We start from the raw sequence: 25,643 nt of genomic DNA, 5'->3' as shown, positions 1-25,643 counted from the left end.
CAATTACCATAGCTAACTCCTCTTTTGTTAACCTCTTTCCTTCTAAATAATAAAGTTTGTTTCTGTACTTTAATTTCTCCTGATCTCCGCCTTCACTTTTTCTAACTAGTCTTCATTTTCTTTCCCTGACTTGCTAATATCTACCGTTTAACTCCGCTTCACTGAATTTCCGACAACTGGGAAGGAACAGTATCTTTTTCTCAAAGCAGGTTCAACAGTCACATCTACGAAGCCTTAAGAACACACAGTGGAGAGGCGGGGCAAGATGGCGGACTGGTGAGCTGTATGTTTTAGTTACTCCTCCAGGAAAGTAGGTAGAAAGCCAGGAATTGTGTGGACTGACACCACACAGCAATCTGACTTTGGGCATACTTCATACAACACTCATGAAAACATGGAAGTGCTGAGATCAGCGAAATCTGTAAGTTTTTGTGGCCAGGGGACCCTCACCCCTCCCTGCCAAGCTCAGTCCCCTGGGAGGAGGGGCTGTCAGCTCCGGGAAGGAGAAGGGAGAACTGCAGTGGCAGCCCTTATTGGAAACTCATTCTACTGATCCAAACTCTAACCATACATAGACTGAGACCAGACACCAGAGAATCTGAGAGCAGCCAGCCCAGCAGAGAGGAGACAGGCATAGAAAAAAACAACTCGAAAAACTCCAAAATAAAAGCGGAGGATTTTTGGAGTTCTGGTGCACATAGAAAGGGGAAGGGCAGAGCTCAGGCCCTGAGGCTCAGATGCAAATCCTGAAGAAAAGCTGATCTCTCTGCCCTGTGGACCTTTCCTTAATGGCCCTAATTGCTTTCTCTCTTAGCATTTCAATAACCCATTAAATCTCTGAGGAGGGCACTTTTTTTTTTTTTAACTCCTTTTTTCTTTTTCTAAAACAATTACTCTCAGAAGCCCAATACAGAAAGCTTCAAAGACTTGCAATTTGGGCAGGTCAAGACAAGAGCAGAACTAAGAGAGCTCTGAGACAAAAGGCAATAATCCAGTGGCTGAGAAAATTCACTAAACACCACAACTTCCCAAGAAAAGGGGGGTGTCTGCTCACAGCCATCATCCTGGTGGACAGGAAACACTCCTGCCCATCGCCAGCCCCATAGCCCAGAGCTGCCCCAGACAACCCAGTGTGACGGAAGTGCTTCAAATAACAGGCACACACCACAAAACTGGGCGTGGACATTAGCCTTCCCTGCAACCTCAGCTGATTGTCCCAGAATTGGGAAGGTGGAGCAGTGTGAATTAACAAAGCCCCATTCAGCCATCATTTGAGCAGACTGGGAGCCTCCCTACACAGCCCAGCAGCCCAGAAATGCCCTGGGGGGACGGCACTAACCTGTGACATAGCACAGTCATCCCTCAACAGAGGACCAGGGGGTGCACAGCCTGGAAGAGGGGCCCACTTGCAAGTCTCAGGAGCCATACGCCAATACCAAGGACTTGTGGGTCAGTGGCAGAGACAAACTGTGGCAGGACTGAACTGAAGGATTAGACTATTCCAGCAGCTTTAAAACTCTAGGATCACCAGGGAGATTTGATTGTTAGAGCCACCCCTGCTCCCTGACTGCCCAGAAACACGTCCCATATACAGGGCGGGCAACACCAACTACACACGCAAGCTTGGTACACCAATTGGACCCCACAAGACTCACTCCCCCACTCACCACAAAGGCTAAGCAGGGGAGAAATGGCTTGTGGAGAACAGGTGGCTCGAGGACACCACCTGCTGGTTAGTTAGAGAAAGTGTACTCCACAAACCTGTAGATCTGATAAATTAGAGATAAGGAATTCAATTGGTCTACAAATCCTAAAAGAACCCTATCAAGTTCAGCAAATGCCAAGAGGCCAAAAATAACAGAAAATTATAAAGCATGTGAAAAAAACAGACGATATGGATAACCCAACCCAAGCACCCAAATCAAAAGATCAGAAGAGACACAGCACCTAGAGCAGCTACTCAAAGAACTAAAGATGAACAATGAGACCATACTACGGGATACAAAGGAAATCAAGAAGACCCTAGAAGAGCATAAAGAAGACATTGCAAGACTAAATAAAAAAATGGATGATCTTATGGAAATTAAAGAAACTGTTGACCAAATTAAAAAGATTCTGGACACTCATAGTACAAGACTAGAGGAAGTTGAACAACGAATCAGTGACCTGGAAGATGACAGAATGGAAAAAGAAAGCATAAAAGAAAGAATGGGGAAAAAAATTGAAAAAATCAAAACGGACCTCAGGGATATGATAGATAATATAAAACGTCCGAATATAAGACTCATTGGTGTTCCAGAAGGGGAAGAAAAGGGTAAAGGTCTAGGAAGAGTATTCAAAGAAATTGTTGGGGAAAACTTCCCAAATCTTCTAAACAACATAAATACACAAATCATAAATGTTCAGCGAACTCCAAATAGAATAAATGCAAATAAACCCACTCCAAGACATATTCTGACCACACTGTCAAACACGGAAGAGAAGGAGCAAGTTCTGAAAGCAGCAAGAGAAAAGCAATTCACCACATACAAAGGAAACAGCATAAGACTAAGTAGTGACTACTCAGCAGCCACCATGGAGGCGAGAAGGCAGTGGCACGATATATTTAAAATTCTGAGTGAGAAAAATTTCCAACCAAGAATACTTTATCCAGCAAAGCTCTCCTTCAAATTTGAGGGAGAGCTTAAATTTTTCACAGACAAACAAATGCTGAGAGAATTTGCTAACAAGAGACCTGCCCTACTGGAGATACTAAAGGGAGCCCTACAGACAGAGAAACAAAGACAGGACAGAGAGACTTGGAGAAAGGTTCAGTACTAAAGAGATTCGGTATGGGTACAATAAAGGATATTAATAGACAGAGGGGAAAAATATGACAAACATAAACCAAAGGATAGGATGGCTGATTCAAGAAGTGCCTTCACGGTTATAACGTTGAATGTAAAAGGATTAAACTCCCCAATTAAAAGATAAAGATTCGCAGAATGGATCAAAAAAAAATGAACCATCAATATGTTGCATACAAGAGACTCATCTTAGACACAGGGACACAAAGAAATTGAAAGTGAAAGGATAGAAAAAAATATTTCATGCAAGCTACAGCCAAAAGAAAGCAGGTGTAGCAATATTAATTTCAGATAAAATAGAGTTTAAATGCAGGGATGTTTTGAGAGACAAAGAAGGCCACTACATACTAATAAAAGGGGCAATTCAACAAGAAGAAATAACAATCGTAAATGTCTATGCACCCAATCAAGGTGCCACAAAATACATGAGAGAAACAGTGGCAAAACTAAAGGAAGCAATTGATGTTTCCACAATAATTGTGGGAGACTTCAACACATCACTCTCTCCTATAGATAAATCAACCAGACAGAAGACCAATAAGGAAACTGAAAACCTAAACAATCTGATAAATGAATTAGATTTAACAGACATATACAGGACATTACATCCCAAATCACCAGGATACACGTACTTTTCCAGTGCTCACGGAACTTTCCCCAGAATAGATCATATGCTGGGACATAAAACAAGCCTCAATAAATTTAAAAAGATTGAAATTATTCAAAGCACATTCTCTGACCACAATGGAATACAATTAGAACTCAATAACCATCAGAGACTTAGAAAATCCACAAACACCTGGAGGTTAAAAAACACACTCCTAAACAATCAGTGGGTTAAAGAAGAAATAGCAAGAGAAATTGCTAAATATATAGAGATGAATGAAAATGAGAACACAACACACCAAAACCTATGGGATGCAGCAAAAGCAGTACTGAGGGGGAAATTTATAGCACTAAACACATAGATTAAAAAGGAAGAAAGAGCCAAAATCAAAGAACTAATGGATCAACTGAAGAAGGTAGAAAATGAACAGCAAACCAATCCTAAACCAAGTAGAAGAAAAGAAATAACAAGGATTAAAGCACAAATAAATGACATAGAGGACAAAAAAACAATAGAGAGGATAAATATCACCAAAAGTTGGTTCTTTGAGAAGATCAACAACATTGACAAGCCCCTAGCTAGACTGACAAAATCAAAAAGAGAGAAGACCCATATAAACAAAATAATGAATGAAAGAAGTGACATAACTGCAGATCCTGAAGAAATTAAAAAAATTATAAGAGGATACCATGAACAACTGTATGGCAACAAACTGGATAATGTACAGGAAATGGACAATTTCCTGGAAACATATGAACAACCTAGACTGACCAGAGAAGAAATAGAAGACCTCAACCAACCCATCACAAGCAAAGAGATCCAATCAGTCATCAAAAATCTTCCCACAAATAAATGCCCAGGGCCAGATGGCTTCACAGGGGAATTCTACCAAACTTTCCAGAAAGAACTGACACCAATCTTACTCAAACTCTTTCAAAACATTGAAGAAAATGGAACACTACCTAACTCATTTTATGAAGCTAACATCAATCTAATACCAAAACCAGGCAAAGATGCTACAAAAAAGGAAAACTACCAGCCAATCTCCCTAATGAATATAGATGCAAAAATCCTCAACAAAATACTTGCAAATAGAACCCAAAGACACATTAAAAAAAACATACACCATGAGCAAGTGGGGTTCATTCCAGGCATGCAAGGATGGTTCAACATAAAAAAATCAATCAATGTATTACAACACATTAAAAATTCGAAAGGGAAAAATCAAATGATCATCTCAATAGATGCTGAAAAAGCATTTGACAAAATCCAACATCCGTTTTTGATAAAAACACTTCAAAAGGTAGGAATTGAAGGAAACCTCCTCAATATGATAAAGAGCATATATGAAAAACCCACAGCCAGCATAGTACTCAATGGTGAGAGACTGAAAGCCTTCCCTCTAAGATCAGGAACAAGACAAGGATGCCCGCTATCACCACTGTTATTCAACATTGTGCTGGAAGTGCTAGCCAGGGCAATCCGGCAAGACAAAGAAATAAAAGGCATCCACATTGGAAAAGAAGAAGTAAAACTGTCATTGTTTGCAGATGATATGATCGTATATCTAGAAAACCCTGAGAAATCGACGATACAGCTACTAGAGCTAATAAACAAATTTAGTGAAGTAGTGGGATACAAGATTAATGCACATAAGTCAGTAATGTTTCTATATGCTAGAAATGAACAAACTGAAGAGACACTCAAGAAAAAGAAACCATTTTCAATAGCAACTAAAAAAATCAAGTACCTAGGAATAAACTTAACCAAAGATGTAAAAGACCTATACAAAGAAAACTACATAACTCTACTAAAAGAAATAGAAGGGGACCTTAAAAGATGGAAAAATATTCCATGTTCATGGATAGGAAGGCTAAATGTCATTAAGATGTCAATTCTACCCAAACTCATCTACAGATTCAATGCAATCCCAATCAAAATTCCAACAACCTACTTTGCAGACTTGGAAAAGCTAGTTATCAAATTTATTTGGAAAGGGAAGATGCCTCGAATTGCTAAAGACACTCTAAAAAAGAAAAACGAAGTGGGAGGACTTACACTCCCTGACTTTGAAGCTTATTATAAAGCCACAGTTGTCAAAACAGCATGGTACTGGCATAAAGACAGACATATAGATCAATGGAATCGAATTGAGAATTCAGAGATAGACCCTCAGATCTATGGCCGACTGATCTTTGATAAGGCCCTCAAAGTCACTGAACGGAGTCATAATGGTTTTTTCAACAAATGGGGCTGGGAGAGTTGGATATCCATATCCAAAAGAATGAAAGAGGACCCCTACCTCACCCCCTACACAAAAATTAACTCAAAATGGACCAAAGATCTCAATATAAAAGAAAGTACCATAAAACTCCTAGAAGATAATGTAGGAAAACATCTTCAAGACCTTGTATTAGGCGGCTACTTCCTAGACTTTACACCCAAAGCACAAGCAACAAAAGAAAAAATACATAAATGGGAACTCCTCAAGCTTAGAAGTTTCTGCACCTCAAAGGAATTTCTCAAAAAGGTAAAGAGGCAGCCAACTCAATGGGAAAAAATTTTTGGAAACCATGTATCTGAGAAAACCATGTATCTTGCATATATAAAGAAATCCTACAACTCAATGACAATAGTACAGACAGCCGAATTATAGAATGGGCAAAAGATATGAAAAGACAGTTCTCTGAAGAGGAAATACAAATGGCCAAGAAACACATGAAAAAATATTCAGCTTCACTAGCTATTAGAGAGATGCAAATTAAGACCACAATGGGATACCATCTCACACCAATTAGAAAGGCTGCCATTAAACAAACAGGAAACTACAAATGTTGGAGGGGATGTGGAGAAATTGGAACTCTTATTCATTGTTGGTGGGACTGTATAATGGTTCAGCCACTCTGGAAGTCAGTCTGGCAGTTCCTTAGAAAACCAGATATAGAGTTACCATTCGATCCAGCGATTGCACTTCTCGGTATATACCCAGAAGATCGGAAAGCAGTGACACGAACAGATATCTGCACGCCGATGTTCATAGCAGCATTATTCACAATTGCCAAGAGATGGAAACAACCCAAATATCCTTCAACAGATGAGTGGATAAAGAAAATGTGGCATATACACACGATGGAATACTACATGGCAGTAAGAAGGAACGATATCGTGAAACATATGACAACATGGATGAACCTTGAAGACATAATGCTGAGCAAAATAAGCCAGGCACAAAAAGAGAAATATTATATGCTACCACTAATGTGAACTTTGAAAAATGTAAAAGAAATCGTTTATAATGTAAAATGTAGGGGAACTAGCAATAGGGAACAATTAAGGAAGAGGGAACAATAATCCAAGAACAGATAAGCTATTTAACCTTCTGGGGATGCCCAGGAATGACTATGGTCTGTTAATTTCTGATGGATATAGTAGGAACAAGTTCACAGAAATGTTGCTATATTAGGTAACTTTCTTGGGGTAAAGTAGGAACAGGTTGGAAGTTAAGCAGTTATCTTAGGTTAGTTGTCTTTTTCTTACTCCCTTGTTATGGTCTGTATGAAATGTTCTTTTACTGTTTTTTTTTTTTTTAATTTTTTTTTTTCATACAGTTGATTTGAAAAAGAAAGGAAAGTTAAAAAAAAAAGAAAAAAGAAAAACAAGGAAAAAAATATGTAGTGCCCCCTTGAGGAGCCTGTGGAGAATGCAGGGGTATTGGCCTACCCCACCTCGATGGTTGCTAACATGACCACAGACATAGGGGACTGGTGGTTTGATGGGTTGAGCCCTGTACCATAGGTTTTACCCTTGGGAAGACGGTTGCTGCAAAGGAGAGGCTAGGCCTCCCTATAATTGTGCCTAAGAGCCTCCTCCTGAATGCCTCTTTGTTGCTCAGATGTGGCCCTCTCTCTCTAGCTAAGCCAACTTGAAAGGTGAAATCACTGCCCTCCCCCTTACGTGGGATCAGACAGCCAGGGGACTGAATCTCCCTGGCAACGTGGAATATGACTCCCGGGGAGGAATGTAGACCTGGCATCGTGGGACGGAGAACATCTTCTTGACCAAAAGGGGGATGTGAAAGGAAATGAAATAAGCTTCAGTGGCAGAGAGATTCCAAAAGGAGCCGAGAGGTCACTCTGGTGGGCACTCTTACGCACACTTTAGACAACCCTTTTTAGGTTCTAAAGAATTGGGGTAGCTGGTGATGGATACCTGAAACTATCAAACTACAACTCAGAACCCATGAATCTCGAAGACAATTGTATAAAAATTTAGCTTATGAGGGGTGACAATGGGATTGGGAAAGCCATAAGGACCACACTCCACTTTGTCTAGTTTATGGATGGATGAGTAGAAAAATAGGGGAAGGAAACAAACAGACAAGTTACCCAGTGTTCTTTTTTTACTTCAATTGCTCTTTTTCACTTTAATTATTATTCTTGTTATTTTTGTGTGTGTGCTAATGAAGGTGTCAGGGATTGATTTAGGTGATGTATGTACAACTACATAATGGTACTGTGAACAATCGAATGTACGATTTGTTTTGTAAAAAAAAAAAAAAAAAAAAAAAATTAATTAAAAAATATAACACCCCCCCCCCCCAAAAAAAAAGAACACACAATGGATTCTTTTTTTCATAGGGAGGGACAGGCTGAAGAAACACAAAAACTTGCAAGATGAAACCACAAAGAGGAAGGTGACCAGCTTTTCTTTAGTTAGTGGCAAGACTGTGTTCATTCAAAAAATATCTATGGTAGGTCTCTTTGTGCCAGGTAACACTGTTCTTACTTCCCTTCCCATCTTCAAACTCCAGCTACTACTTAACGCAATTAAAATCAAAGTGACCAGATTTCCAGTTGTTAAGGGAATCATATTTTTCCTCTATCCTTGACCCTTCGGATAAGTACATCAGCTTTCTAGAAAATCTTATAGGCTCTTCCCCAGGCTGGGAGAACTGATTTATGTGACAGTTTGTCATCTACTGGTCCATGCTTCTCTGGTCCATGTTTTAGTATCAAAGGTATATATGAGCCTGTGGCCTCTGTCACCTGTCTGCCTCACATCCCTACAAGAAGAGAATCCCACAGCCCTCCACACAGTTGGGGAGTTAATGAAGACCCTTCTCTCCCCAACTATAGATAATTAGGAGAAATCAGAAAACCCTTTGGGCCTTGGATCCAATTCATATTCTCCAATTCAGCTTTAGCAGTAATTAAACTGATATTTTAATTCCCATCTTATACCTGTGTCCATTTCTCAACTGGTTCAGAACTTATTGAGAAGAAGTGTATAATTTTCATCCCCAAACCACAAAACTAACCAGAAAATATGAGAATATGGATTAAGTCCAATAAGAAATTAAAGAAAATAAAACAACAACAAAACCAAACACACACATAAACTTCTCTCCCTTTACTAAGTCAACTAGACAGCTAGAGGTGTCAGAATTCCAGTTCACAGTTCTGAGGCTGGGATTTCCTGTCATTTTATCATGGAAGGCAGGCAATTTGGTAGTTGGGAATCACAAAAATAATGTATTCTCTACAGGCAAAAACAAAACAACCAGAAGTAGTTATCATCTTTTTGATCTAGAGCAACCTCAAGTCTTTAAGTAAAATTTTTAATTATTTAAACCCACCTGATTCCTAAAATTATGAAGCAACTTAGAGAGATATACAACAAATAACATTCATATAAACTTAAAATCCTCTATGATTTTAATGTGGCATAGTAATTCCTTGCCCTGTTTTAGATGCCACAATCCTTTCAAGCTCATCTGTTTTTATCTGTTTCCCACTTCCAGCCATGGAAGTATCCAAAATACCCAGAAGTCTCAAAAGAGAAACCTAACGTCCCTGAATAATTCCTCTAAAGACTCCTTCTTATAATGATCCTTAATAATTCACTTCCTTCTCCATCAAAAGAACACATTCTATCCAGTTTATTATTTCTGATAGTGGCCTATGGTCAACTTCTGACGTTTAAGACAAAGCATTCATACATCCTACTTTTCTGTTTGACTACACTTTTACCTTCGGATTGTATTATCTAAAACTTTCCCTAAAGTATACTTAACACACCAAATTGCTGCTAAAACACAAAAATGAACTTGCTAAACTACTTGCTACAGTACTTTTGTAACCATAATAGTCAAATCTTTTTTTCAACAAATCAAATTTAAATCTCCTGTTTTCAAATAATTTCCTTTAGTACTTTATCACTCATATATATCTTTAATATTTGTCGAGCTCTGAAGCTACTGGGAAGCTTGAATGTACTGGAAAGAATAAAGATTGCCTTTGTTTATTCTGCCCATTTCCTCTTAGGCTTCTCATTTTTATTACTGCTGGTCTGTCTAATCCCACTGTTATTTCTTCGAATTCTACTTCTTTCTTGCTGTCCATACATCCAATCTCTTGAAACCAATATTGAATAGATTTGGTGTCTGACCTTCATATATTTCTTCAAAGCTCAGTTCTTACCAAAGCTCCCATTTCATAAACATCCAAACATTATCAGTTGATAACCACAACTTGTGACTTAACTCCAGTCAACTTCTAATGTGAAAGTGTTCCCATTTTATACTATAGTTAAGTAAACCCAAAAATCAGAGACAGAGGGGTCAACACTATCATACAGAATGTCTAACATTTGGTTCATTTAAACTATTTAATATTACATTAGAACAGTGACCTTTGATTTTAGATTGGTAAGAAAAATGACAATTTCTCTGATATCAAATGCTATATATCTGACTTCTTTCAGAATAGCAACCCAATACATACCTCTGTAGAAAAAGTGTTTCTTCTGGATTTATCCAACTAATAAAGATTGAATCCACATTATTTCATTATTTTAAAGAAGGGCTAAAACATTCCCTAGAGTCATCACTGACTTAGTAAGCTAAAAGATGTAAGACTTAACTAACTTGACCATTTGCTGAAATTTTAAGCTTAGTAAGAGGCTGTAGTTACCTCTTTTTGTAGATGAAGTTTGAAGCAACTGTTTGGCTTTGAGGGAAGTACGAGGCAAATTTTTCAGCCTTTGCGAAGCTGTTGAAAAATAAGGAACTGTAATATTTGCCTGGAAGGACAAGATAAAGGCTACAGCTTCCGTAAACTTGAACATTCTAACACAGAACCTTGAAAATTTATCAAGCAACAGAAACCATAAGGTGCAAATACGTGAAAATCCTAGAAACAGAGGAATTTTAAAGTGATGCTCAGTGCATAAAGTTGGAAAGGAAAGGGGATGGAAATCTTAGTGCAAAGTGCATACTTTTAAAAATTGCTTCTTACAGATCATAAAATCTCCAATATGCAAGTCGATCAAAATATCAAAGAGAGAAAATAAACCACCAGCAAACATGCTACAGAATGCAAAGAATACAAATACAAAGCTAATTAAGTAAAAGTGATTACACAGCCACAGAGTATAGAATAAAATAAATGCAGTCCTTGTTCAATGCAAAAAAGCAGATTTTGGCAAAGCAGTTATTGTTAGATGAATTACCCTAACATGAAACAGTAATCTCCATACTCAAAAAGGAGAAGAAAACTCAGAACCAGGCAGGTCCTCAGGGAGTAACAATCTAGTGGCTTTAATATGTCCAACCCCTCCCTAATGGGGAATAAGGCCTCACAGCACATAGCAGCCTGCATGACTGGGACAGAAGCTGAAGATCATCACACCTCCTCAAGGAAGAAAGTATGTATAGATGATACCATTAACAAAGCATTGAAACTCCCCTCCTCTGATCACTGTTGATAACAAACCTCCAGACCCTTGTCCCAAGACTCGGCTGAAACTTTGTTCTCACACCCTATGGAATGCCTTTGTCCTAAACTCTTATAAGCTGCCTTTTGCACCCCCCATCCTTGTGGAGTGCTAATTCCATTTTCCTCTGACAGCTGCCACGGAGGACCCTCCTGTTCCTAAGTCCTTAATAATAAAACCAAATCTCACTATGTGCCTGGCATGTTCTTTGGTCTTAGGGCTGCATCGACCCAAGCCCTTCAAGAGCTGAGTCAGAACAGTAATGTGATTGGAAAGGCAAGGAACAGAATGAGTCTTCAATTTTATTATTATATGTAACTTTGATTTGTGTTTAAAATTTTTTATCTGTGAAGACATTTAAAAACATTAGACTTGATTCCAAAAAACCCAACAACAAACATAGACATGGACAATGTGAAAATTTCTGGAATTTATTTTAAAAAGGGCTTTTTATGAATCTTTGTCTAACTTATCCTTATGTTTAAGATTTTTTCCTATTTGTGTATCAGCTGCTTCTGTGGGGAAAAAGCTTCTGAAATCAAAAGTTAAAGCAGTGTTCTTCAATCAAATGTAAGTGACAACAGATTGATAAATCCGGCTATAATGTGTACTGAGTCTAAATATAAAAAGAAAATCAATTCTGAGGAAGTTATTGAGAAATTTCCAGAAGCTAGAACTGTAGTATTCACTATTGTAACATTATATGAAAAATGTTTCCTTTTAAAAAATGATCAATGTAATGTAAAAGCATTAACTTATCTTTCTTTTTTGTACTGTAATGCTGATTATAGTATTCAATTTTACTTACAGTTATAAAACACAAAACCCAATAGAGTAATATTTTCACTGTCTGCATTTTTTTCTGGCTATTATTATATAAATAAATTATTATTACTGAACATAATTTTGTCATATAGAGGGAGATGTGAAAAATAATTTTCTCCAGGTGCCAAAAGGTAAGCCACTGTGATTAAATGTTAACTACTGCTAGTATTTTATAATACCCCTAACACTGCACCCTAGCCTCCAAGAGAAAATCATGACACCGTGTACAAGACCTTTTGCTTACAAATTGTCAAGCCATCCTTCAACCCTCTTTCCCTCTCCACCTCCAACCTTCTCGGTGTTACCAAGTCACATATCTTCTATTTCTTTAAGTCTTCCCAAATTCATCCAGATCTTATCATCCTCTGCACCACTGCCTTTGTTCCGATCTTCATTATTTCTTGCTTGGATTATGCAAAAGCCTTCTAAGTGGTTTCTAGTCTTTTCCCAACTTTAATCCATTCTCCACCAGAGGGAACTAAGAAACAATCTTGATTAAACCACCCCCTCCTCCACATTTACAGGATGAAATCCAAACTCCTTAATATGATATTTAAAAACTCTCACAATCTGTCCCTTATCTACGTATCAAAATTCATCCATCATTACTGCACCCACTCCCTCACCCATCCTACCCTAGGCTTCAGACATACCATACAACTATAATCAGAATTTCATTCTCAAGACTTTTCTTTATTGATCGAACTGTCCGGCAAGCCTGTCCCTCCTTTGTTCATGTGGCAACTCATACAAATTCCTCCCTAGCTGGCTATCTTTTAATGTCTTTCCTGAAAAGCCCTTCACACTGCTGAGTTTAATGCCTCTCCTCTGTGTTCCCACAAAAGTTCCTGCCTGTCACTCCCTGCTATTTGAGGGCACAGAGCATCTCATTCACCTTTATATTCCCAGTGCTTGGAACATAACAGACACCCAAAAAATATCTGTGAATAATTAAGTATATTATAAGTCATATATAAGTATAATATATAAATATGTAAGTATATTATAAGTAATTATTAAGTATATTACACAGTGAGTGACTACTAGATAAAATCCAAAGATCTTAACTAAGTACTCATGTATCTTAACAACATAAAATTCAAATGTAACATTTCAGTGTTTTAGTATTAAGTGAAATCTGGATGAGAATTCCTTCCCCATTGGTCTCAGTGCAGACTGACTATGCATAAGCTGACCTCTTTAAATGAGAGGTCCATAATAGAATATTGATCTTATATCCTATGCAAAAATATTCTTCCACTGGCTAAATGTAGGTAAATGGATAAATATTACACCAAATTATTATACTCTTCTGTGGTAATTCACAAAGTAGTTACAGTTCAATCCCAAACTATGCTCCAATAGAGTAAGCCAAGAATAATTTCTAAGACACTTACTCATTTGCAGTTACGTCAGCATGATGTAATGCAAACAATATTGGGGAGGAAATCAGGAGACTCAGGGATGATTTGAAAGGGGAGAGTAATTTGGCCTTGGTTCTGCCACTTTTTTCATTATGTGACTTTTTACAATTCATATAATTTATATGGCTTTTTGCTCTCTTTTCTATAAAAATAAGAAATGAGTTGTGAGATTCAAATGAGGTAATATATGTTAAAGTACCCTAAACATTTTAAAATACTAACCAAATTCTGGGAATTATTTTTTCAAAACCAGTGGATTAACTTGGGTTTTCTCCCTTCCCTTTCCTTGTTTCTGAACTAAAAATTCCTGTATTTTTCTGAAATCTAACCTTTCTACAAACCCTGTGCTCTATTAATCTTAGAAAGCAAGGCATTAAATATTTTGGAAAAACTCTACCCCTGACAAACATTCCTTCCTTTTAATTGAAGAAACTGAGGAAAATGACATGTATCCATGACCTCTGCAGTGCTCTGGTTTTCTTAAACTTTTTAAGTTACTTACTTTTTCCAAACATAAAAGCCTAAAATTGGTAAGAGCTATAAAAATGAAAATACATTAAAACTCTAATAACATTCATATTTGAATGCCAACATCCACAATAATGCAGCCACAGCAAATAAGCATATAAGAACAGTGAACAGCATAGTAACAAGGCAAAAGAAGTGGTCCCTTAGGTGGAAATAATGGCAACCTTGCAAAGTTAGGCTCATGCAGACCAGCAAGTAAGAGCCAAAGCTTTACCACTTAAAGCTGGAAAAATATTTAAAAGAAAACAAAATGCAACATCTATTACACTAACAACTGAAATTTATAAAAAAAAAAAAATCAATTAATACGTAAAAGATATAAAACTTGCTATTCTAATAATTTTTTACTTAATTACATATCAAAATAAGAAGGCTACTGGAAAAGCTATGTATACACACTAATTAAAAGAACATTTACATATATATATTTTTATGTCCAAAGATAAATGCAAGTAAAATTTCAAGAAAAATGGATAACTATTTTTGCTTAATAATAAATAACTTTAAACAAAAAGCTTTAAATATTTTTATAAAATAAAATTCAACTTTTAAAGTTTACCAATATTCTGGATTTATTAACTTCCCAAGTACATTTTTGAGAGCAGTGTGATTCTACACTAAAATAAAGTACATGTGTTCTTGACATTTTAGTTATAAATAAGCTTTACTACAGTTGCAAATATTAAAATAAACAAGTATAGGATAGTACCTTACTTTCTCCTCTGCCTGCATATTATTCAAATATTGAAATACACCATTATGAAACTGCATACATATTTTCCACTAGAAGCTAAGTAATTACTGTAAACTTGAAGAAATGGTCACTATATTTTACTATTGATAGTTTTATCCTAATTTCCCAACCTTTTTCTTCTTACTATTTTTGTGAAAAATTATGTTTCTTTTCCATAGAGCTTTGAGATACTAGGATAGCTCAAGTATAGCAATAAATACAGGGATAAGGCTACAACCTGAGTAAAGAGTTGATACTGATAGTACTAGAAGGAGGCAAAAAGGATCTAGATATTGCTGATTTAACAAAGTGCTGGGAAGCTGTTGGTTCATGTAAAGTTTTGACATTTTCAGAAATTAAAAATTCAAAATAAGTATGAAAGCACCTTCAAAAGCTATCTAAAAATGATGTTGCGGATTATATGTGCATAAGCTATAAAAGCATGGCTTATAATACACAAGTTTTATTACTTAGTCTTCTTAACGATTAAAATTTTTTATCCTATTGTATTACATTGTGGGTAGCTTTTTGTTTCAGCCAAATATCACAGAAAGAAAATAAAAACAGAAACAAGATATTTTCAAGTGTCAAATTAACCTTAATTTGCAGGTTTAAAAGGCATAAAACCTATCATCTAACATCTCAGGGATTACAAAGTTCAAATTCTATCCTAACTTTCATTTCAAAAGTTCTGTGAATCCCTGTTTTTATATACCATTTATGACTAACACAAGGAGTATCATCATGATATTCTTAATTACACAGTTCATAATAAAAATCACATGAAACCTAGAATACTAAGTTTAAAAACCAATTTGGTACAAAAAAATATTTTTGCATATATCCAGCTGAACAAATGAGGTATATAAACCTCTAGGTAGCAATTTTCCCACAGTTTTAAATCTTAAAAAAATGTTATGTTTATGCATAAATTTTTGTGCCTTGGTACTAAACGATGGATGTGACACATCTCCCTAGGTGGAGTTGAGCTCTCAAGCCAGATCAATATGGGTTTGAAATCCAACCTGCCACGTAAATGCTGTATGACCATAGATAACTTTAACCATTCAAAGCTTCAATTTCCTCATCTGAAAAATTTTAATAATTGTACCTACTAGATAGAATTGTTCTGAGGATTAAGTAAGATTATGCTTGTGAGGTATAGTAAATGGGAATTTCTGTAATGTGAATAATATCGTATGCAACCAGTAGATAAGGAACATTTGTCAATATATCAAGAAGCCATGTTGGTTCAAATGTGTTTTTTCATAGCCTGTTAATTTCTGAGCCACCAAGTAACAGCAGCTTATCACAAAGTTAGCTAAACACAATAAAGTCAATAAAAAGTATAAGGGAATTAAAAAAAGAATCAAATGCTTTCAAAAAGTTATTTTTCAGTAATCAAATTATTAGTGAACAAATAATCACGGGTAAATTAGACTGTCGGACTGGTGTGAACTGTGGGGCACAAAGGGTATATATTGAACATTTCTAAGATCATAGAATTAACCGTAATAGTTTAAAATTGGTGTGACTACATGGCCATATACATCCTAGTTAATGGACAATCATTTTTAAAGTGTTTAATTCTTTTTTAATCATCTTGTACAGCTATATACACAACTTCCATCTCCCCTCACATCTCTTCTTGGCTCACTTTGGTCACGTGCTTTGTCTTAGTTGCTACTGCATCTTTTTGAGCTTTGTTTATGTTGCGTATGTCTCCTTAATTCAATGGCTTCAACCCTTACTTTCCATCAAACTACCTTCAATATTTTTAAAAAGTGAAGTCTTATATTTGCTGGAGTATTTTTTTAATTCATTAAGGATTTTATATGCCTTAAATTGTGCTAGTGTTTTATTAGGACCGTTATTACTTTTATTAATGCTCTGGTAAGAAAACTGCTTGGGTTTTAAGCAGTTTGTTCCAGGACTATTCTCCCCGCCCTCTCCCCCCAATTTGTCATTTTTAATGTGCAGTATGCAGAATGTGAGGTTCTTAAGGAATGTATATTTTGTGCTATAGCAAAAATGCTTGTATTTATTTACCATGCTACTTGTCACAAAATAGAAACTCAAATATTTATTATGAATAATAAAATTTTGAAAAAATTTCCCCCATTTAGAAAAATCTGTCATATCCATGGTCACCAAAATTTATTAAAAATTACAATTTACATTTACCCTTTCTTTAATAGTTTCAAAATCCTCCTCTCTGTTTCTCTAAGGGTTTAGTCTTAACTCTAAATTTATTTTCCAAAAGATAACTTAAGTAGAGAAACTGGGATTGGTTCTTAAAGAATGATGATAATTTCTGGCAATTTATTTTCTCAAATTTCAATCTACGTTATAAGTAGGATTAGGATTATGAATTAATCTGACATACATATTGATTCAATGTTGAATTTTTTCATAAAAATATCCTTAGCAGAGACAGAAAATCAATCAAATCAAAATTAAAAATTAAGATCAACAGATATGGAAATAAAGTGAGATTATCCAAGTGTTCTCATGGTACAATTTTGTTTTGGAGCCAAAAGAAGAGCTATAAAAATCCAAGTTGATAATATATTTAATATATTTCAGGTTTGAACAACGACTTGCTTGTATTGATAATGATGTCCTCTAAAAGTATGTAATTATAAAACAAACTTTCATTTATTTTAAAAGTGAAGGTTATTAGAGAAAAGCTAAGTACTTAAGGGATAGCTACACCTAACTTTTTTAATAGTTAGACTTTGCTTATTTTAAAATCCCAGAGAGACAAGCATTTCACACATATATAAGCACTGATACAATTGGGTATCTTATAGGGAAAAATTTTTAACTTTAATATAGCTATGATTGCCCTGTAGGGACCGATAAACACAAAATTTTGCTACAGCTATGGTTTAAAACAGCTATGCAGCACAAAATATCTATAATTTTTATTTCCCTTTAAATAAGAGAGATATGAAAGGATAAGAAAGATACTTACTGGCTGAAGCCTGAGGTTGCATGCGAGGTATTCCTCCATTTGGCACTTGAAAATTTGAGTCACTTCTGCTGCTTTTCACTGAGTCAACTTGTGTATTAGATGTTCGGGACAGGTTTGGAAGACTGCGTCTTAGTTTTTCTATAATAACAGAATTTCAACATTAAAAACAAAAAAGCCATGCTTTCAGATGGAGAAAGAAGTAAGATATTAAATTAGCATTTGAAAACCAAGTTATTTATTTAAACATTCTAAAAATTTTAGAAGGGCTTATAGGAAATACTCATCCTATTTAAAAATCACTCAACACCAATCCTAAAAATGGGTAGATCTACCATAAGAGAATCCTTAAAGAAAACCATAAATTATTTATTTAAATCAAAATTTTAACAATTAAATACAGATCACTTCATGAGTACAATAAAGCAAAAGTAACATAATCAAGTAATTACATGAAACTAAATTTACTTTTCCTTATTTTTTGTATTGATTCACCATTAATAAAACTGTAAACCTGACAAAACTCTTGTTCTACTTACCCAAATACAAAACCTTGATAAAGACTGTATTGCCTTCATACAGAAATACAAAAGAGTATTTTTCCAGAGACATACTAATTGTAAGTAAAATCGGCTATGTTTTACCTTCATTTTTAACAGTGCTTGTCTGTAAATCTGTGGGATGGCCTTGAAGTGAAAGGCGAGGTTGCTGTAAGCGGCTAATCATAGGCTGTGGGGACACTCTACTATATTCTATTCCCCGAGCGGGAGATCGTGAACGAGGTGAATTTCTGGGTGACTGTTTAGGTGATGGTCGAGGTGAATTGCGTGGTGATGGTGAAAACCTGTTAACAGCAGGGTATACTGCATGATGCATATTGTCATCTTCATCATCTAAGCTTTGTGCATCAAGTTCCTGATCACTATAAGTACCCCGTCTTGTAGAATTGCAGGATGAACCAGAACTGCGCCGAGATGTGGTGGCTGCATATTCTTGCCGGAGACCTGACAATAATGAACGTGATTTTTTTACTTATATTTTTAAACATTTCATTATTTTTAAATTTTAAAAGTAAAGGATCATTGAGACATTCAAGTAGGGTATAAAGCAAGTTATATATCTAATTAAAAGCATGTCAGACATACTACCATATAAGGATTCATAAATTATATCTGAAAATTATTTTTAAATTGAATGAAATTCCATAATCCTTTGTCCAATTTCTCTTTAAATCTGAAATCTACATTACAAGGTAGAACCATAAATTTAAAAATATTTCTATACTTAAAGACAATAATCCAATTTTGAGATTAACATTAAAAGAACATTGAGGGAAAACAATTCTGTCCAACCAGTGAAAGGAATACATCAGTAAGTAAATAAACACTTTGGATACTTAATCCTTGGATTAATCTTACTCATGATGATAAAGGAATTTGATAATCAGGCATAAATGAAATTTCAATTGATTCATAACCCTGACATTTCAATAAAACAATCTTAAATCCTAAGCCTGCAAGTAAAAATTTTCAAAAGAGTTCCCTACATAGCTTGATACCTCCAGAAACACTCAAGTAACCCTAGGAGCCCTTCAAATAGTACACAAGCTTCTGAAACAAAAACAAATGATAAATGTAGTCAATTAGGAAACAAAATATAATTTAAAAACAGTATAGAATTTAGGTAATACTTTCAGAAAGTCCTGCTAAGCTATTGGCAAAGTCTAGTTAAAAAGATCTATTACAGACCTTTAAGTCATAAATATTCATACATAGAATATGCTATTGAGATGGTATCCCAAACTAGTGGATAATGAGAATTATCCAAGAGTATCTTTGAAATTGCAGATTTCTGGGGCCCACCTAGCCCTTTAGACAGGTTTAGAAACCACTGAAGTTACCAAAAGTTATTTAGTATTTAGTAATAGCAAACATGGCACTAAAGTCACCTAACAAAAGACAACAGACAAGTGAAAAAAGTAACATTTTAAAAAAGGAAAACTCAAATTTCATATCCATGACAATAACTAGCTCCTCATTAGCTGAAAATACCTACTAAGAAGAGAATCCTAAGGAAGTCATAATTGCTATGGGATTTTGTGTTCCTCAACTTAAAAATGAGGGAATTTGACCAGGCACTCTCTAGGATTCTTTGAAGTATGTAATACCACATTTCTAAGTGTTACCAAAACCTGGAGAAACTTGAAAAAAAAAAAAAAAGCCTGCTATTTTCAAGGAGGTATCACATATACTTTTAGCATCATCTTTTTTTTAAATTCTCCAGGAAAAGGACTATTCATGCATGTGGATGACTTAGAAAGGATAACTAAAGGGTAATGTTTCTATTGCTGATTACTGAAACACAATGGGAAAACTACAGCAAAAAGCCTGATGAGCTTCTAACAAAATACTAAAATACAAAATACTAAAAATTCAGGGCTCAAAGGAGAAATGTGTTGAGTTTATTCTAAGGTATAGAGTTAGGCAGAATTATTTATTCTCCTTTCATAGCCATGACAATAACTAGCTCCTCATTAGCTGAAAATACCACAGTCTCAGTGAGGATTTAAATTACAGAAGAAAGGGCACCATGTTACTAGTTTTAAGGCTAAAGATAAAGACAGCACCAAGTCTTTCAGTCTTTCTAGGGGGAGGTGTATGGCAATGGGAAATGAATCAACAAAGTAAGAAACATGCAGTTTCTTAATAAATATTACAGCTTGATAAAACTCACTACAGATTTACGTTATAGGAAAGGTCCATTATAAACACAGACAACAAAGTTTTTGAACTAAATTATGGCAATGCCCCATTACCCTCAGGCAACTGATAAGACTCTGAAATGTGTATTTTAAAGATCTTTCCATTGTAAAGGTTAAAAGGGATCACTTCAGAGAGAGTACTTACCTCACAGCTAAGTCCATGGCATCTTATAGTAAAATCACAGGCAATAATAGTATCATCACCACTACCTTACATACAGATGAAAGCCCGAGCATCCAAAAACCCTAGAAATAGTATGAAAAATCTGGGCATAATTACATTTTGGGGATGACAGGGGCTACGACTCTTACTGGATTCTCAAAGTTGTCCGCGGCCTAAAAAGTTTCAAGGACCACTTTGCAAAGCAAAATCGTACGCTTCATTTAATTTAATGTCACAATTCCAATTTTCTCCTAAAGGTCTTATAGTCTACAATATCCATTTTCAACAGGGTGGTATTCATCCCCTGTGGTGGCTTGGAGCTATGTATTCTAGAAAAACATGTTCTTAAATGTTATCTATTTCTGTGGGTGTGGACCCATTTTAAGTAAGAGCTCTTCAAGATGTTACTTCAGTAAAGGTGTGGCCCAACTGAATCAGATTGGGCTTCAATCCAGATTACCGAAGTCTTTTATAAACAGAATGAAAATCAGAAAAAAAGCCACAGGGAGCAGCTGGAAGGTGGAAGTCAATGGAACCCTGAAGAGAAGGGAGAAACCAGGAGACCATTGCCATTTGACCAAAAAGCAAAGGACCTAGGATAGCCGGCAGCCAGCCCCAAAATACAGTCTTCCAGGTGAAAGCGTCACCTTGATGCCTTGATTTTGGACCTCTCCTAGCCTCAAATCTATGAGCCAGTAAATGCCCATTGTTTAAGGTAAGCCATTGCATGGTATTTTATTTAGCAGCGAAAAAATAGAAACGGGCAAAAATTGGTTCTTGGGATGTGAAAAAAATCTTATGTATCACAGTGGCCACATTGGGTCACAATATATAAACAGATATAAAGTAAACCTGTGGCATTAAAATTTCATGGTGGGGTGGGGGGGTCAGAAGGAGGAAGAAAATATGTCTAAAAAGGGTCCTGAGGGGGCAGTAATGAAAAAAAAGTGGAGAAACACTGGTCCACAATAAAAGAAAACAAAAAAACACAAAGTAGCAGAGTAATAACTAGACTAGTGACTTCCAGTGCTGAGTAATGTGCCGGGTATGATTATCAGTCACATAAGCAGGGCAGAATATGTCGTCCCTTTGCTCTTCACACAGCAAACCATTCTATGTAAAATGGACTCAACACAGATTAATGAACTTCTCGGTACATTTGTTGAATAAGGCTCTGGAAATGCCCATTTCAACATTTCTACTCTCACTGCATCACTAATCTCACCACACTTTAAGTCATGTTTATTTTTTTAAGACATGTTTAATACCCACAACAAAATTATACAGTAGTAAAAAAAAAAAAAAAAAACAACTTTTAACAATTAAAATACTTACTTTCTTCCTGCATCCGAGCTAGAATCTGCACATCAGTTACATCATTTAGCTTATAATTGGATCCAATTGAATCTTCATCTAATTCTGAAGCACTTAACTCACTGTCTATAGAGGATTGAGGACTGAGTGGAGGATTTCTGTCTGATGAACTTTTCAAATTACCTTTAAAAAGAAAAAGAATTCAAACTTTGGGAAAACAAAACTTGAATAAATTTCTGTTGCAATTAACTTGATATTATATCCTTTGACTCAGTTCATTATTATTCTGCCTTTTCTGTTTATAAAATTCCCAAATATAGAGATTAAAAATTTACCTTATTAGGGCAAAAGAGCTATAGAGATTCCTTCATATACTATGGCATAAACACAAAATACATTTTCACTTAACTATAACTTATCTATCCTCTTATGAAACAATTAAGCTTTCAACACAGTACCTGGCAGGTAGGGGGTGTCCAATAACTATATGTTACAGGATTTCAACTTTTACAAGGTAGCCAATGAAACTGCTCTATAAATAGATGAATTTATGATGAAGTACTTTCTCCTCCCAATTCATGGTCATTAACAAATACCATCATCTTTTCCCTGAATAAAAGCATCTACTTTTCCTAAACAAGAAAACCATAATTTGAGTTACAATTTAAGATTCCTAAAGAGATTCCAGAACAAACACCCAAAAACCACTAGGCTCATTTCTACCACATTATGCTGTGTTTACAAAATTCTTTTTCCAAACTAGTAAAGGGGATCCAAGAAGTTTAGTAATGAAATACAAAAGAAGGGGAAGAAGAAAATGACTAGATAAAAAATTCTTTATCATTCTAAATGAAAAAAAGGAGAGCGGACAGGTCAGAGGAATAAAGGATACATGCATCCACAAAAGTCTAAGTTGTTTCTAAAGAAATGCTTTTATCAGATCAATTTCTAGTGAAGAAAATTAAAATCCTAACGCTGTCACTAATATTACTAATACAGATTTATCGGAAACACTTGTTTTCCAGAATCCTTCACCATAAGAGTCAGCTCCAACATGAAAGGCATATAAGGAGAGCAAGAATACAAAATAGTTAACATTTATAATAAATAAAAGAGAATATTGCATATAAGAAAAGTATTACAAGGCCAGGTTCAGACAGTACTTGAATCACATTATTTTAAACAAACACTGCAAATTAAACTTTTTAGTGTGCAAACACTGCAAATTAAGCCTTTGTGATGGGTGAAATAAGCAGCAAATAAGAACATACCACTTTAAAGATAATTTTATGAAAATAACACATTGGTTTATCTTTGTATTCCTGCTGTCCAGTATATACCCGGTACAAAATAGTTCTCAACGGCATTTGCTCTAACCAGTTATAAGATTCATAAACAAATAAGTTAGCCTCTGAGGTAGGATAGTAAGTTAAAAACTATTCCTTAGTAACTCCATTTTGTTTTCTCCTTACCTGAATTTCCAGGAAGTATAAGCTGTTTGACTATAGGAGGTCGCACTGGGGTTGAGGATGGAGAATTGAAACCACTGCTATATGGGCTACTTGTATTTGGACTGTAAGGACTTGAGTAACTCACAGAGTTGAAAGGATTATTGTATAAACTCTGCCTCTTGAGAGCTGCATTAATGAGAAGGAGGGAAATCAAATTTAATAACTGAGAAAAAAGTTAACATTTTATTTTACAAGTTTTCCTACTAAGAAATTTATTGTCATTTATATTGATTTAAATAAACATTCTTACAATGAACATATCATTGATAATCCTAGCAAAATGTTTCCACTTCCTCAAGTTGTGTTATGCAAATAAAATTTAAAAGTATCTACACAGAACAACAAAAGTTACACCATAGGAAGATTATCTTCTAAACAGCTTATTTTCCACTAAATTCACTTCTATCTTGTTGGAAAGTTTATTCTTTAGTAATTGTTACAGCACCCTGAGTGGTCTTTAAAAATAAACTGAATATAAAAGCATATTTGTTTGCTCTCATTTTCCTATAATGAATACATATTACTTGAAAAAATTAAATAAGTTTAAAATTTTAGCCTTTATTACTCTACCATATACTATGAAATGATATATATATAATGTATATATGATATATATAAACTCTTGTTTTTATATATTTAAAATTTTCAACTAATCCATACTTAGATGAAAAGTTACTTTTACTTATGACTTATGACTGCTGGGAATACACTGTAGCAAATGAATATTGCCACTAACTTTTTTTTAAGGACTGAATAACAAACTTTATTATAAATGCTCCTCATTCATCAGTCAAGTTCACATTAAAGTGAAGGGAGGCAGTGCCATCTGGGGCTTTGGTGTGCCACTGCTGTGACTATTTTCCAGTTAAAAATGAGTCTGGACAGAAATCATTCAAAACACACAAGAGATGTCAAAGGGCAGCAGCAGCAGCATTCCTGGGAAAAGGACTAGGCTTTCTAGAATTATCTTTTAAAAAAAAAAACAAAAACCCACCCCTTTTCTGGCCCAAGGAAAGTACTTCAGCACCCCCTCCCCTACTGTGCCATGCATATAAAATAAAATTACACACATACTACAAGAGTAGGGCTAACAGATCAAGTGCAATTATATATCAGAAAAATTAATACTTAAAATAGTATTTCCTCCTCCCACCCTTATTCTATAATCCACAGCTTATTCAGTCTGTCAGTATTTATGACCACGGGCAAAGCACTGTGAAGAATATAGAGACAAATGTGACATGGTGCTTTTACTCAAGAGGTTTACAGCAGAATAAAGTAGGCAAAACAAACAACAGTTTCAAGGCAAAATGAAATAAGTACTGTTATAAAAGTACAAAGGACTGTGGAAATGAAGATATAGGACTAATTCATTCTAACTGAGACAAACTGGATTAGACTTTTTGGAAGGACAGGCACTGGAGCAGTTTTGAAAGGATGAGTAGTAATTTGATAGGCCACTGAAACTGGGGAAATATGTGCTTTCATCTGTGTTTATAATATGAACAAAAGCAGTGTCTTCAAAGTGCATGGCATGTTCAGGGAATCTGGAAATAAAAGTGAGTAATCTAGGACAGTAAAGCACAGGGTGAGGGACAAAACAGGGAAAACTAAATGGGGCCAGGTCACAGAAGGCCTGGAGCACCATGCTCAGGAGTTTGAATTTTATTCAGTAGCAATGATAAAGCCATCAGTAATTTTGAAGCAAGAATAATATGACAGAATTTAGGAAAAGTTGGGGATTTTGATACTGAATAGACTAGACTGAACTAGGTAGTACAGGTAACAAAAAAAAAAGAACAACAAAAAAAGGATAGATATTAAAAACTGGAAAGGATTACTAAAGGAAGAAGAAAAAGTGATTCTGAGGTTTCTGGTTTCCTACCAGCAAAGTAGTGGTTCTGGGAGGAGGAACATGTGTTTTCTGTGTAGTTTTTCTGTTTATTTGGATAGTGTAGTAAGTTGGACAGTAAACTAAGGAGTTTTATTTATATATATATATATATTTATATATACATATATATTCACCATAAGCCAAGACACCACATTTTATACATATTTAGTATGTCGATGTAGCATGATCTCAGAAATAGTGACTTGATTGGAAATGAAGTTGCTAATTTCTTCCTAACTTTTTGCTACTTCTCAGTTTTTGAAGCTTATTCTTTTACTTGATTATTAATC

General features: G+C 35.3%; 1 protein-coding gene across 2 annotated transcripts in view; it reads right to left on the bottom strand.

Annotated features, from left to right (window-relative positions):
* The window catches only part of SLAIN2 (SLAIN motif family member 2), a 163,784-nt gene that overhangs the window by 44,348 nt on the left and 93,793 nt on the right, over nt 1-25,643 (bottom strand). Inside the window, exons 3-7 of one of the 2 annotated variants that reach the window (XM_037829757.1) lie at nt 23,421-23,585; nt 21,970-22,131; nt 18,355-18,714; nt 17,714-17,851; nt 10,425-10,502 (exon numbers count right to left, since the gene is read on the bottom strand). In XM_037829757.1, the coding sequence (XP_037685685.1) occupies nt 10,425-10,502; nt 17,714-17,851; nt 18,355-18,714; nt 21,970-22,131; nt 23,421-23,585 (903 nt within the window). The remainder of the gene's footprint in view (nt 1-10,424; nt 10,503-17,713; nt 17,852-18,354; nt 18,715-21,969; nt 22,132-23,420; nt 23,586-25,643) is intronic. The other variant, XM_037829758.1, reaches the window with a different exon arrangement.

Source organism: Choloepus didactylus, chromosome 3, assembly GCF_015220235.1.
Source record: "Choloepus didactylus isolate mChoDid1 chromosome 3, mChoDid1.pri, whole genome shotgun sequence".
In the NCBI taxonomy this organism is placed as follows: domain Eukaryota; kingdom Metazoa; phylum Chordata; class Mammalia; order Pilosa; family Megalonychidae; genus Choloepus; species Choloepus didactylus.
This window is presented reverse-complemented; position numbering and strand designations above follow the sequence as displayed.